This window comes from Penaeus monodon, chromosome 3 (assembly GCF_015228065.2).
Source record: "Penaeus monodon isolate SGIC_2016 chromosome 3, NSTDA_Pmon_1, whole genome shotgun sequence".
In the NCBI taxonomy this organism is placed as follows: domain Eukaryota; kingdom Metazoa; phylum Arthropoda; class Malacostraca; order Decapoda; family Penaeidae; genus Penaeus; species Penaeus monodon.
In genome coordinates, this window is record NC_051388.1 from 5,574,377 (window position 1) to 5,586,876 (window position 12,500).

At 38.2% G+C, this 12,500-nt stretch overlaps 2 protein-coding genes across 6 annotated transcripts in view; one reads left to right on the plus strand and one right to left on the minus strand.

Moving 5' to 3' along the window:
• The window catches only part of LOC119591028, a 25,151-nt gene extending 18,275 nt beyond the window's left edge, over positions 1-6,876 (minus strand). The window contains exon 1 of one of the 2 annotated variants that reach the window (XM_037939760.1): positions 6,796-6,876. In XM_037939760.1, the coding sequence (XP_037795688.1) occupies positions 6,796-6,852 (57 nt within the window). In that variant the 5' untranslated portion in view covers positions 6,853-6,876. Of the gene's footprint in view, positions 1-6,757 lie in introns of both variants that reach the window. The other variant, XM_037939765.1, reaches the window with a different exon arrangement.
• The window catches only part of LOC119590997 (splicing factor 45-like), a gene marked incomplete at its 3' end in the record, with an annotated part of 22,354 nt that overhangs the window by 2,712 nt on the left and 7,142 nt on the right, over positions 1-12,500 (plus strand). For 2 of the 4 annotated variants that reach the window (XM_037939732.1, XM_037939751.1), the window contains 1 exon segment: positions 8,938-9,085. 4 annotated transcript variants of the gene reach the window in all.

Below are 12,500 nucleotides of genomic sequence, written 5' to 3' on the forward strand. Positions count from 1 at the left end.
CCCCAAAATGCGGGGTGCCCCTAGGACCTGTGAGATCCCTTTGATCGGTCCTACCTCTACCGTATAACTTGGGGGATCTTGGTTTCCAGGGGGGGTTGGGGGGAGTCCCCGGGGGGGGGGGTACAGGGGGTTGCAACCCTATACCGAACCCATACCCGCCACTAAATCCGTCCCGCGCTCTTGCTCCCGGGAAATTCGTGGGGATTTTATTTCCAGGGGGGTTTGGAGGTGGCATCCCCCTTAGGGAGTCGCAGCCCTGTTTTGATTACTTATTTAAAACAAATTTTTTTTCCTTTTTTCCCCCAAATACCCCGATAACCTACAAGGCCCTTCCCTTCTTATGGGGGCATATTTGCGGGAGGGTGAGGGGGTCCCGCGGGGCCGAAAAATGCCCGTACCCACTGTCGTAATCGCCCCGAAAAAGTGTTCCATATTCCCTAATAGACATGAAAAAGGGCATACAATGGTACTTAAAAGTGCCGGAGTGCTTGAACATGAGAAAGACTATTCTAACCATCAAAAAAAAAGGGGGAAAAGCAAACACTTGATACTGTCTTCTCTCTTTTCTTCCGGCCTTTCTTTGCGTGGTTTTACTAAAGAGAGCGCTGTACGGTCCACACTAGGCACTCCACGTCTCGCACAGGGAGTCGCCATGTGCCCGTACAGGTCCTTCCCCCAGGGGCACCGTGTAGTACGAAAATCCCCCTTCCCCCCTGGTGCACTGACAAAATTATTCTGAGGGAAAATTTCAAAAAAAAAAAAACTGACTCCACCTTAGATGCCCTCAAAGGGGCATCAGTATTCCCAAAATGAAAACAAGCTACTAAAAAAATTCAAAAAAAAAGGTCCTAAACTCGTAGTTCCAATGTGGTCTCAACCCCCCTTTGCTCAGGGTCCCTTTGGCGGAGAGTTTCCATGGAATGCCAAACCTATTGGGAAGAGTTTGCACAGGTTGAAGACCAAAAGACGGCTCGCGGGCCCCCCCGCGGCCCACGTGAAGTACAGGCTTTGACTCCCGGGTCAAACTGCCAGTGAAGGCCGCGCAAACCTGGCGACGCAGGAAACGCTAGTCAGTTATCTTCTCTCCGGAAAGATAAAATGAAACTATGCCAGTCTAAAGAGCTTGCAGTCAGATCGATAATCCTTTACGGTGGAACACAATGATGCATAGATAAGATTCCACTTTATACAAAATATTATTAAAATTGAAATTAAACTTACTATTGGCCATGAAGCATGTTACTGGGTCGCAGTCTCCTTGCTGGTGCTCGCACTGGACATCTGAAAGAAATTTTCGGGTAATGCGCGCGCGCGTGCGCGCACATTATATTATATAATATATATAATAATATATATATAATATAATATATATAATTAATATATTATATAATATATATAATATAACATATTAATATATATTTTATAATATATATAAAAATATATATATAATATACACCATTATATATATATATATATATATATATATATTATATGTATGTTATATATCACATATATATATATTATATCTATATATATATATATATATATAATATATATATATTATATACACATTTATATATATATATATATATATTCTTATATATATATATTATATATATTATACTCATGATATATATATATATATAATATATATTATATATATATAAATCAATATTACATATATTAATATTATACTATAATATATATATATATATAACTTACACAAAAATAAACACGTTTTTATTACTATATCATATATATATTATATATATATTGTATATATCGCTCCCCAAAAACGACAAAGCACGCCCGCACGCGCACGCACACAGATGCATATACACATGTGTTTATGTATGTATGTGTGTGTGTGTGTGTGTGTGTGTGTGTGTGTGTGTGTGTGTGTGTGTGTGTGTGTGTGTGTGTGTGTGTGTGTGTGTGTGTGTGTGCGCGTGCGGGCGCGCGCGCGTGCATATGCATGCATGTGAGTATGTAATATATATATATATATATATATACACATACATATACATATATATGTAACAGAACCACCCCGTGACAAGCGTCCCTCGGCGTTGTTATCTGCTTGGGTTCGCAAGTAACGTTTGAGGCCACTTGAGAGTTAATTGCTCCACTCGATCCCGTGGCGGATGATGAGATAAGGACCTTCATCGGTTGCAGTAATACTGGCCGAATATATATATATATATATAATATATATATATATATATATATATATATAAAAAAGTGTATATTATATATATATATATATATATATATATATATATATATATTATTTTATATATTTTTAAAAAAATATAATATTATAATGTGTACATTATACTACACACACACAGAGGGGAGAGAGAGAGGAGAGAGAGAGGAGAGAGAGAGAGAGAGAGAGAGAGAGAGAGAGAGAGAGAGAGGAGAGAGAGCAGTGTATCGCATCGGTGAAGTACAGCTCTTACATGTTAAATGCGGAGAAGATCGGGCAATGAATGCTAGCTTTGGCTCTATAAATGTGTATAATTCATGTTGAAAGAATAATCTGGGTTATAGTGAAAGAATAAGTGAAAAAAAGAAGAAAAAAAGCGAGGCTTTGTGAGCCGGGAAGTGAGAGCGAAGGTGAGGGAGGCGAGAAGTAATCGTTTTTGTGTTTGTTTTATTGGGTAACCATTAAGATCACACCAGGAAAATGAAGCTGTCGGAAGCAGCAGACAGAACTGCGGCTCTTGAAGCCAAAGTAGATAGCCTGGTAGCAGAATGTTTGAAAATACGTAAATAAAACGTAAAATCGAAGGAATTGGCGGATACTTTGCGCAGGAACACAGCCCCTCTGAGAGAGAGTACTGAAAAAAAGTCTGACATGAAAATCAAAGAACTCAAGTAAAGGTGGAAGTAGAAACCAAGGTTGGAAACGGTAGTCAAATTGAAGCAAAGAATCTGCAAGAAAAAATTGGTGAAATAATCAAAGCACAGGGGAAAAAATGACAGGTACATATGCCGAGATTAAGGAAACGGTAAATGTAAAGGGAAAAGGTTAGAAAAAGACATCAAAAGATACAAATTGCAGAGACGGTTAAGAAAAATGAATTTACGTGATACCTCGGGCAACACGCAGGGGATATCGCTAATTTGGCTGGTGTAAACATGGACATAGTTGTAAAAGATGGAATCGAGCGTTACATGAGATTGCGATTATTCGAAAAAAGGAAAGAAACGCCCTATAAAAGTCACAATCATGAATAAGCAAATGCTAACTGATATAATAAAGAAAGTTTAAGGTCTTGCCACCCACGTAGAATAAAAGAAAATCTGGATATGAGAAAATATGACTAAAATGACAGAGAAGTACTGAAGAAAAAAATGGAAGAGGTAAAAAATAAAAACGAACAAAGGACTGAAGAAGAAAAACTTGTTCATTTCGAGGGCGAGAGGCCTCCAAGTAAAACAAGTTTACTATCGGAATGAAATGTGGAGGCAGACAAACGTTATCCTTGCAGCCAAAAGGAATACCGATATATTATTTGGAAATAGTTTATACAAATATAGATGATTTATGTTCAAAACTACTAGAAATAATCAAAGAAGTTAATAAATCAAAAGTAATATACATCACTGAATACAAACTGTAGACGATGTAACATTAGGACTCAGAGACTATACTATTTAGGGAAAAGATAGGGCAAAGGAAACGGAGGGGGTAGCAATATTAACAAGGAAAGGAATTATTATAAAGGCGTTAGAGATTCAGCAAGATCCCATAGTAAAAGTAAAGGCAATTGAGGTAGAAACAATTGAGATAGAAAGTAAACATAGTAACAGCCAAATGCACATGTCAACTCATACATCGGTGTGGTCTCAAGAAAATTACCAAAAACTTATTCAAGAAACGTTAAAGAGCCTGGAAGAAGTGCTGCAACTTCCGGAAACTAACGCAAAAAAAAATCTTCTAAGAGGGGATTTTAATGGCAAAACTGACTGGAAATGTTTCGATCCCTAAGCTCAGCCAGATTCGTGGAATGTAAATTTACTAGAAGTCATAAATGAATTTTGTCTCACCCAAAATGCAACAGACCATACAGGATAAGAGGGCTAGATAGACTGCATAGATTACTCATATTAGGCAATCATGAAGATGTATATAAGTAATGAAGTACTTCTCATTAGGAAAAAATGACAATGTAATAATCTAGTTCAAATATTGTCTGCTACAGGAAAAAATCATCGTAAGTTAGGAAAGAAAGGGAAAGTGCAATTACAAGAGAGGAGGGTATGAAAACCTTAAAAATATTTTTGATGGCATAAAATGGGAAACCCTCCTGAACGAAGAGAACCTTGATTTACAGTATTCAAAATTTGCGAAGTCTATAAAAAAGAAGAAAAATTTGTATCAAGAAAATAAGAGAAAACAAACTGTTCCTTTGAGAAAAGTGCTGAAGACACAAATTTTAGGTAGCGTATGAAAGGTGTGTGAAATCCTTAATGAGAAATTTAGTCAGTATATGTTCAGGTCCCATACTTTGAAATGGCAAGTAACCGTACAAACGTAAATCTGGATATCGAAAATATCACACTCAAAAATGAAATAAAAAAGACCTACTGAAAGGGAATGTATCGAAAAACTATGTACTCCGTCACTATTAATATTCCAAATTTCAGTGACAAAGGAAAACTACCAAAAGATTGGAAACTCGCCAATGTTACACCTTTATATAAAAGGGGAGACAAACAAAAACCTATAAATTATAGACACGTTTCGTTAACTAGTGTAGTATGCAAACTTTTAGAAAGGACAATTAGGAAGCAGTGGATTGAAGTTCTTGAAAAATACAATATATGAAATAAACAATTTGGATTTAGGAAAGGAAGATGATGAATAGCACATTTCCTGTTTCTATGATAGAGTTTCTGAAGTATTAGAAGAGACGGCTGGGTGGACTGCGTATAAGAAGGCATTTCATAAGGTGTCTCATAGAAAACTATTATAGAAATTAGTACACCTAGGCCAGTGAAAAGCAAACTCCTCGAATGGATGAAAGACTTTCTTCATGAAAGACAATTGTGCACAGTAATTGAGGAAAGCACTCTGCTTGGCGATGAGTATTTTATTTATTTATTGAAAATTTTATGCCGCGTCAACATCTAAGGTCATTAGCGGCGTATTCAAAATATAACGATAGCGTGAGGCTTGGAGCCAAAGCCCCTAGGCAAGGAACTGCTATATGGAATGAAAGGTCATATGGCGCTATGGTAAATTAAAATAGCGAAAAGGGTTAGGAACGAGTTAATGATTAGGGTAAATTTTAGGTTGAACAGTACTAGAGAGTGGTATGGCAGTGAAAAGGGTAGAGTGGGGGATTTGATGGGGTATATAACAAGACACATGTTAGAAGGGGAAGGAGTTAAGGAAGTACGGAGCATTATGATAAACGTATTCTAGTGAAAATGGCAAACATGAGTTTAACTATAAGGATAAGTGGATAGAACAAGGGGGTAAAGAAAAGGAAAAGGAAAGGCTTAGAAGAAAGACTATGCAAAATAAGTTGAGGCGAGGGCTGAGGACCAGGGTAGGGGTGGGCCCCTATATCATCCCCGTCTCCTACCCCCCTCCCCCCACCACGACAGCAACTAGCAAGGGACTGGAGGTGGCGATGATTGACTAGCGGAGTACCTGCATGATCGGTTGTTCACTATTTTCATCGATGATTTATGGTGAAACATAAGCCCAGGTACTTATATGAATGTTTGCAGATGACGCGAATTGCAAAAAGGATAAAAGACGATGTCTCATGCTAATGCCTCCAAAGTAACATCGAAAACTTATTCATAAGAAGTTGTGCTTGGAAAATGGAATTCACCAATAAATGCCATGTAGTCAGGTTCGGAGAAAGGAAAAATCGTCCACTATACCAGTACAAGCTAGGAGACGTAATATTAAACCAAGCAGATAAAGAAAAAAAGACACAGGAACCTAAGCCCAAGTGATCATATAAATGACATAGTCCATAAAATGCAAGGGCTGATTGCCAACATAATGAGGGTATTCGCGTGTGTGGACGAAGATATGGTAAAGATCATTACATCATAAGACCTTGCCTAGGGTATGAAGCAGTTGTATGGAGTCCACACTTAGAAAAGGATATAGATAAACTAGAGAGAGTTCAAGGAGCAGCCACAAAATGGGCACCTAATCTAGGAGATACGAGCTACGAAGAAAGACTACAGAAAAAGGTCTTACTACTTTTGAAGGAAGAAGAAAAAGGGTTGATGTTCAACTATGTTACAAAAATGAAGTTAGAGAAAGATTACTATAATTTTGAATACAAGCAGGACGACAGGACACAGTAAAAGTTGAAAGTAAAATGAGGCGAGAAAGATGTAAAAAAAATTCAGCTTTCTAAACAAGACTACTGAAACATAGAAAAAAAAATCTTCAAAATAGTCTGTGCCTTACCCCTCAAAAATGCATCAATTCACACACGCACACACACGAGACAAATGAAATACCTATTATTATTTTCGACTATTTTCAAGGTCATAACTTGGAAAACTCCTTTAACATACATAAACCATTAATGAGAACATTCTAAGGAAACGTCGATGTGATAGTTGCATAATGAATATAATATGTATTTCACTAACTAATCAAATAACATCAGTTTGCAATACAAAAAACACGTAATTTAAAACATTCATGAGTAACTGCAGTGCTACAAGACATAAAATCAAAATATTTAATCTCATAGTGAATATTTACATTCTGACTGCACTTCTCAAAAACTTAGGCTAATCTACCCGGATCCTGATAAAATCCCGGAAGGATCTTCTGGCAGGAGCTGCGTGTGATCCCATGTCTGGCGTCGACTACTTGTTTCGTGCAGGAAACACGGCACTTGCTCGACAATTAGAGTACTCGGTGGCTCGTTTTCCCTTGGTATTAATAATTCTCTCTCTCTCTCTCTCTCTCTCTCTCTCTCTCTCTCTCTCTCTCTCTCTCTCTCTCTCTCTCTCTCTCTCTCTCTCGCTCTCTCTCTCTCTCTCTCTCTCTCTCTCTCTCTCTCTTTTCTCTTGCTCTCTCTCTCTCTCTCTCTCTCTCTCTCCCCTCTTTCTGCTCTCTCTCTCTCTGCTCTTTCTCTGCTCTCTGTCTCACTTTCTTCTCTGTTGCTGTCTCTGTCTCTGTCTTGTCTTCTCTGTCTCTCTCTTCTCTCTCTTTTCACTCTCTTATGTTATATATATATATATAATATATATATATATATATATATATATATATATATTATATATATATATATATATATATATATATATATATATATATATATATATTATATATATATATGTGTGTGGTGTGTGGTGTGTGTGTGTGTGTGTGTGTGTGTGTGTGTGTGTGTGTGTGTATGTCACATACACCACGCCATTTAAAGCTGATATTATGATATAAGAATATGATTATATATCATAATATAAAAGTAAGTGGTGGCTGTAACACATAAGAATTTTTAATGAATTTTGGATAAGAAAAATATTAAAAAGCAAAGAGATGAACAGAGAAAATACTACAGAAAAATATGAAAGATGTAAAAAAAGAAAAACGAACAAAGGACTGAAGAAGAAAAAAAGATAGATGCAGTTAATGAATTAGTAAACCAGAGGTAATATGCATCACTGAATCCAAACTGGATCCCTCCGTAGATGATGTAACATTAGGACTCAGAAACTATACTATTTAGGGAAAAGATAGGGCAAAGGAAACGGAGGGGGTAGCAATATTAACAAGGAAAGGAATTATTATAAAGGCGTTAGAGATTCAGCAAGATCCCATAGTAGAAGTAAAGGCAACTGAGGTAGAAACAATTGAGATAGGAAAGTAAACATAGTAACAGCCAAATGCACATGTCACCTCATACATCGGTGTGGTCTCAAGAAAATTACCAAAAACTTATTCAAGAAACGTTAAAGAGCCTGGAAGAAGTGCTGCAACTTCCGGAAACTAATGCAAAAAAAAAATTCTAAGAGGGGATTTTAATGGCAAAACTGACTGGAAATGTTTCGATCCCTAAGCTCAGCCAGATTCGTGGAATGTAAATTTACTAGAAGTCATAAATGAATTTTGTCTCATCCAAAATGCAACAGACCATACCAGGATAAGAGGGCTAGATAGACTGCATATGCTTAACTCATATTTAGCAATCATGAAGATTATATTAAGTATATGAAGTACTGTTCTCATCTAGGAAAAAGTGACAATGTAGTAATCTAGTTCAAATATTGTCTGCTACAGGAAAAACTCATCGTAAGTTAGGAAACAAAAGGAAAGTGCAATTACAAGAGAGGTAATTATAGAAACCATAAAGATTTCTTTGATGGCATAAATTGGGTAATCCTCCTGAACGAAGAGGACCTCGATATGCAGTATTCTAAATTTTGCGAAGTCTGTAAACAAGGAGTAGAAAAAATTGTATCAAGATTCAAAACAGAAGCAAGAAATGGTCAAAAGTGGTTCAGTACTTACATAGTGTGTGTATGTATATGTATATATATGTATATATGTATATATTGTATGTATATATATATATATATATATATATATATATATATATATATGTTTACACACACACACACACACATACACACACATACACGTGTGTGTGTGTGTGTGTGTGTGTGTGTGTGTGTGTGTGTGTGTGTGTGTGTGTGTGTGTGTGTGTGTGTGTGTGTGTGTGTGTGTGTATATGTGTGTGTGTGTGTGTGTGTGTGTGTGTGTGTGTTTGTATGTATGCGTGTGTGTGTGTGTACACATACACGTATGCATGTATGTTTATATGTGTATGCATGTTTATATTCACATACATATGTATATGTATATGTATATATATACACATATACATATACATATGCACACACACACACACACACACACACACACACGTAAAAAGAGTAAATCAACATTTTATACATCCTACTCAGTCTTTATACTCGCGGTCCTTGGCGTAAACATACGACATGCACTGTGTTTTGCTGTGAGCGAGGATTTTGTTCCTTCATTTTATCAGTAATTCATCATTTAAAAAAAACTTACATATAGGTAAGCGACTTACTTTTTCCGGTTTTGTCTTAACGATTGTATATTTAGTTTCGTTATTGAAACATCCAATCAAAAATTGTGACATTAATAACTTGTTTTCAGTCTAGAGGTTCACATATATTTATTTGCAGTTTATTATCTTTTGGTTGTAGATCTCGTAGATTTGTATTATTTATTATAGGTATAGTTTAACTTTGGCACAGCCATATGGTGCAAGGCAAACTGGTTATAATGGATAGAACGACCGAGAATAAGACTCGTCATTTACGAAGCAATTATATTTACGGTAACGCTTGCTTACTGTGGAATTCTCACTCTACTCACAGCAGGGTAGAATGCACGACTGGCATGTGGGAGCACCCGATGCCAAGTCTGTCTGACACTCTCTCCTGGCGTGAAAATGTGGAGGATTCCTTCTTTTTCTGAGCAGGCGTTTGGGGGTGGTATCCCCAGGAAGGGGGTTGCAAGGGGCACAGCCCCCTGCATTGGACAGTATAGTGACTCATTTAGTACTGTGATTACAGTAAAGTTTGATGATTCCAGAGTGTGCACATGCAACGAGAACTCTCCATAAAATAGTCAGTAGGCATTGCATTACAATAATGTAATTATATTCACAGTTTTTCATTTATGGTATGCAACATGGAATACAGTGTACTCATAGACAGGAAAATGTTATGCTACTATCATAAAGAAAGGGAAAACTACACTCATTGATATAAATAATCTGAGCAGGCAAAGAATAATATTAGAAGTTAAGAAAGTAAGTTTGGAGTCATACTGTGTGAATAGTAAGGTCACAGCCAGACTGGAAACTTTATTACATCCATGGACAAGTTATTTTTAAAAGTCGTAACTTGCGTGGTTTAATTTTCAGTTTGTCCAAAAATGTGCAGTTTGTTGTTGCACGATTATTGTTTTCCATTATATTACATTTGTGATAGATCATACATTATTTTTACATTGTTTCTATACTATTAAAATGGGTTGTCAATGATGGCACTGTCACTTGCCTCTCTATTGTCGATCATGCTGTGAGCTTTCTGCAGTCCTTCAGTTGATAAAGTGATTCACGCCTGGTCCAGTCCATACTGTGTGATAAACAGATAACTTTGTGTGGTGAAAACAGAAAAATGTTCAGCTAGTTGCAAGCACAATATATTACTCACATGCCACAAAGTTTCTGATCTGTGTCTATGGCAATTTGGAGTTGAGGTTGGAGCCCCTCTATAGGCAAATACTGCACGGTAATTTGCCCCTTGATTTAGTTCATAAGCCAATTTATCCTCAATGGCTGGCCCAACCCTGCGGTGTGGGGGGCTTAGAGTCCGAACTGGAACCAGGACTCTTCCTGTCCGTAATAAAACCTCATCCCCACTATGTAGGCGTGCAAGATGAAAAGGCTGACCCCTTGCAGTCTAATAGCCTCAGGCGATGGTAATCCCCTGAATTCCTGACCCTTTACCCAGGCTCCGAACTGCATACTCCCCCTCATCCAAAGGGCCCACTAGTGCAGTAGCCACACATATCAACCCTTTATCAAGAACATTCCACCCTCCCAGCCCATCTCACGTCAACACCATCTACCCCTCACAACTCCTACATACAGACCAACAATCCCCTTAAATACTTACACTCTATGCCCAACCTTCCACCTACATACCCTCACACTACTCTCTCGATCACGCCCCCTCCCTTCTACTACCCCCTATCTCTCACACTAAATCTCTTAGCACCAATACCGTCGTATCCCTCCACAGCTCCCTACTCTGCACACCCTTCCTTCCAACAATCGTCTCTAACACGTAGTAAAGTCTCTTTTCGTAGCCGACCCGACGCTCCCGTCCTGTCACAGTAACATCCGAAAACCAAACTATAGCATTAACAAAACTAACTGACCTATATGGTAACCCCATCCTTGTAGAACCCCATCCAACCCTCAATACTTGCACCGGAACAGTTTCAATCTCCCCAGCAAATTGCCCAATCTATGACAAAGATTGGTCAGACTGTGGAGAAGACCTACTTGCCTGTCTCACAGACTATGATGCAACATCAGTACAATGCTACTCCATTCCCCCCAGAGGTCATCGAAAGAAACCCACTAACATAGCCAAAATTACCTTCCCTTTAACGTCTACATAGGAGGAGAATCCCTCCCTGTTCGTCCATACCAACCTCCTCCACGTCAGTGCCAAAATTGTTGGCGTCTAGGACACCCAGCCAAACATTGCCGTTCCACAGCCAGATGCCCACTATGTGCCCAACCTGGCCATACCCAATCTAACTGTTCTGCACAATCACGCACACGTGCCAACTGTGGCGGCCCCCATAATGTATTTTATAGGGGCTGTCCCACCTACAAATTTGAGTCTTGAGGTAGCAACTCTCAGATTCAAACTTGGACTCACACTACGTGAAGCCAGACAGGAAGCACGTCGACGTGGTTTCTCTCTTACTCCTTACTCCAGTAATACTGCTCATTCTACCAATTCTCCTACCCCCCCCCCCCCTACATCTAACTCCCCCTCTTCTACCTCCTACCTTCCCCAGTCAAACTTTTTTGCCATCCTAAACCCAGACACTCCAATCTCTACTACAGATACTCCAATCACCACTACAACCCCAACACCTTCCCCTCTCCCTCCTCGCACTACCCGTAACAGACAGAACAAATGTTCCACCCCCTCTTCCCCTTCCACACAATCACCTCCACTTTCCTTTGCCCCTACGCTTGAGACACCAATCCTCTCTTCCCCCCCTCACAAGAAATCCTTTATCCCCCAAAACTCCCAAACCAACCCCTCAGAAGAAACTATTGAAAATATTCAAGATTACTTAATGAAAACTGACACTCAACCTCCAAATCTTACAACTCCTGCTCCTTCCACACTCCAAGTAACTGCTGATATCCATCCTCCTCCTAACGATATTCCCCCTACACCCTATCCTCCTATCCCCTCCCAACACAGCCCATCTAACCCACTAACTCAACCACCCTTCCCTAACATTAACTATAGTGCTACATAACCTTAGATGTCTAGCACATTTATCTTGCTTTTAACCATTAACCATTATAGTTGGCTGGAGTCTTAGTCTCAGAGGGGTGCTGTCACTTAGTAAAGACTTACAGTACTTTTATTTGTATAATTTGTGATGGAAATAAGAAGGGATTGATGCACATGACAATGTGAATAATTGAAACAAGGAATGATAATTGCAAAGTTGGATTGCTATGTGAAACTAAAACATTACCTTATTTTATACTTGAAATATGTTACTGGTTGTGAATAGTGATTAAGATATCTTGTAATTTTTTTGGATACTCATAAAATACATTTTAAAAATATCAATACAATCCAGTTTCAAAAAGACTGTGGTAGATGTTTGTTACATTTTTATGATAAAAATCAAT